General features: G+C 32.8%; 1 protein-coding gene across 1 annotated transcript; it reads right to left on the bottom strand.

Annotated features, from left to right (window-relative positions):
- Positions 1-767: 767 nt before the first annotated feature.
- On the bottom strand, positions 768-3,048 carry LOC113008354 (olfactory receptor 10Z1-like). Its single transcript, XM_080291021.1, has one exon. The coding sequence runs from the start codon at positions 3,046-3,048 to the stop codon at positions 2,119-2,121; it is 930 nt and encodes a 309-aa protein (XP_080147147.1). The 3' UTR covers positions 768-2,118.
- Positions 3,049-3,335: the final 287 nt, after the last annotated feature.

Genomic DNA, 3,335 nt, shown 5'->3' with positions numbered 1-3,335 from the left:
TTGATTTGATTTGATTTACATTTTCTGAATTAGCCTTGTGATATAAGTGTACAATGAGCGAGACTACAGAGGCACCCGAAAAACTGGCTAAGCTTTGAGCCACAGTAAACACGTCACTCATGAGACTCAGACATTTTATGCTTGAAAAAAGGATATAAATATGAGTCTGTTACTTGAGAAACATAAACCTATTTACTGTAAATGACAATAAATTGACCAATTTACATCTTAATGGAACGTGTTAGAGATATGGCATTATGACACCTTAAGTTCAAACGATAAGATGACCTGGATTAAACCTAAAACCAGAAGTGGAAATGCATTTTAGTTTACATCTGAAAAAATGTAAAAAACAAAAAACAATAATTTTTAAAAGGTAAAATATGTGTAAGCTGTCTAGATCTTTGATAGTCTAAAGGTCAAATTTAAGTAAACAATAATGCTTTTTACTGAGACTTGGTTGTCTTGGTGCATTTATAGTTAATGTTATGATGCCTTCATTTGCTGTCATGTACAAGATAATAATGTACATTTTTGAAATTTTAGTTTGGTCTATTTTTATTTGGTGAACAAGAAAGTCTTAATTTTGAAGTTCTTTTAAAATAAAATAAACCCAATATCCTGTTTCGTATTTTGGTGAGTTTAAATGCATATATGAGAGGATTCATAACTGGAGGGATGATGAGAAATTCAATAGTGATGAAGTTTTGGAGGCTTTGAGGTAAACGTGTAGAGCCAGATATCATGTACACTGGATCAAGAAAAAACAGGAAAGTCATCAAAGAGATCAGGTGGGGCACACAGGTCTGCATAAACATTAACCTGTCCTCTCTGGACCTCGCACATGTTTTAATAAGATATATGTAAGTCCAAATTATAAAAAGCCAATGACACAGATAAACAATAAGTGTTACATTTGCACTGATGTTTTTTCTAAAGGTGTCAACATCAGGACAAGCAAGTTTAATTATTAACCAGTTTAGATACAAGACTCTGTGAATGTTTATATCACACAACTTGAGTCTTGATGTTAGCAGGACATTGATGGAGAAAAGGCAGAAAGGTGTTAGCCTGGAGAAACACACCAGCTGAGAGAGCCTCCTTCCTAGTTAAGGCGAGGAAGGAATAGAAGAGAAGGGAGTTACTGTTAAAATACTATTATTGCATTGTTTTTTGTTGTTGTTGTTGTTGTTTTTTAATTTTATGCTATGGGATTGAAAAACTTCAAAAAAACAACAACAGCACAATTTTATGCTTGATATGCTAAACAAAACTTTAATTTTTAAAGTAGTAAATACTACAGTATGTCAAGCAATGGGGATATATGATCAGATTTCAAAAAGTACAGAATTATGGTGTCATTAATTAATGTACAGAGAGAAATTTACATATAAATTTAAAAACAAAAAAAAGCCAAATAAAAGTAGGTAACAGTTCAATTACTATTACTATTTTTCCAAAATAATAATAAAAAAAACACTATATAAATAAATAAATACTACTGAAAAAATACAGCCTAATAACACTGATCCTTATATTTATACATGTAACGTGTTTATAGGAAAAAAAGAAACATTAAGCATTGTTAACTGACCTTTGTGATAAACTGAGATGTAACACACAGGGATTCCTGCACTAACCAGCCCTTTACAACAGAATATTTCATACAATATTTTGTTTACTTTAAACCTAAAACACTTTGAAATAAACCTGTTTAATCAACTTGCACATATATCAGCTAATCTACCTTGAACATGAAGACACAGCAAGGCAAGGTAATGAAATGTCAATTTGTGATGATTTCTGAATGGTATATAGATGAATTTTACAACAGTACTTAAAAACTCATGCAGAATCCTTTTTAAAATGAAGTCAAAAAAATGAAAAAAAAAACGTTGTTTTCATTTAACGTTCGTGCTGGATTGAGCAAATATGACACATGACAAATTTATGTAATATTATGACAAATATAACAAAGAATATTAGTAAAATTAGTCTAGTCCAAATATATGTTTGCCTTAGACAAGGCAAACATGACTAAATGTTTCTGAATCAAGTGCCTTCAGAAAGACTTGTATTTATATTGCTGCATCTGTTTTGAATATTTTTGAATTCAAATCATTTCCCTTTCAAATAAATTAAACTCGAGATTCTGTTTCGTATTTTGGTGAGATTAAATCCATACATGAGAGGATACATAACTGGACGGATGATGAGAAATTCAAGAGTGATGAAGTTTTGGAGGCTTTGGGGTAAATCTCTGGAGACAAAGCGCAAGTACATCGAATCAAAAACCATTACAGTGAAATTTATGATCACAGAAGTCAGATGGGGCACACAGGTCTGCGTAAACTTTACTCTGTCCTCTCTGGACCTCACACATGTTTTAATAATATATATGTAAGTCCAAATTATGAAAAGCCAATGAGACAGATAAACGACAAGTATCACATATGCACTTACGTTATTTGAAAAAGTGTCAGCTTCAGGACAAGCAAGTTGAACAATTAACCAGTTTAGACATAAGGCTCTCTGAATCTTTATACCACATAACTTGAGTCTTGCTGTAAGCACAACATTGATGGCAAAAATGCAGAAAGGTGTCAGCCAGGAGAAACACACCAGCTGTGAAAGCCTCCTCTTAGTCATGAAAGAGTAGTAGTGCAGAGGTCGACATATAGCCATATACCTGTCAAAGGCCATGACAGTTAAAATAGACAAATTACAGCACACAAATGAATACATGATAAAAGCTTGTAAAAGGCACCCTTCATAGGAGATTCTGTGAGAAGACGACAGTAAATCTGAAAGGAATTTGGGGTAGAAACCTGTGGTTCCATAAAGGGCATTAATGCAAAGGCTACTCAGGAAAATGTACATAGGTTCGTGGAGGCTTTCATCCAAGACAATGAGCAGCACAAGAGAAATATTGAAGAACAAAATCACACAGTAATACAGTAAAGTAACTGAGAAGAGGGGTACTGTGAAATTCATCGTCTCATTAAATCCTGACAGAATAAAACTTCTTTCATTAGACTGATTATCCATGATCAGAGGGCACATCTACCTTTTTAAAATAACAACATAACAGAGCACTGAGCTGCTGCTTCTGTACCTGACTAATGTCTGCTGTCCCTCTTCACCTCCCATTAATTATAGAATAAAATAAAATACTATATATACAGTACAATAAATAGAATAAAATATACAATAGGATAGAAATAGAATGCAAATGCTTTATACAACTGAGTAAAAATACAACTTTGTCAGAAAAAGAGTATTGCACTCAGAGTGTGTGAATGTGTGTGTTTGATCAGTTAAAGTCATTGTTGTGG

The sequence above is a fragment of the Astatotilapia calliptera genome, chromosome 16, assembly GCF_964374335.1.
Source record: "Astatotilapia calliptera chromosome 16, fAstCal68.1, whole genome shotgun sequence".
NCBI lineage: Eukaryota > Metazoa > Chordata > Actinopteri > Cichliformes > Cichlidae > Astatotilapia > Astatotilapia calliptera.
Note: the sequence above shows the minus strand (reverse complement) of the source record. Positions and strands in the feature narration are given on the sequence as shown.

Excerpts from the sequence above, each read along its gene's own strand:
- LOC113008354 (XM_080291021.1), bottom strand. The coding sequence starts at position 3,048 with ATGGATAATCAGTCTAATGAAAGAAGTTTTATTCTGTCAGGATTTAAT.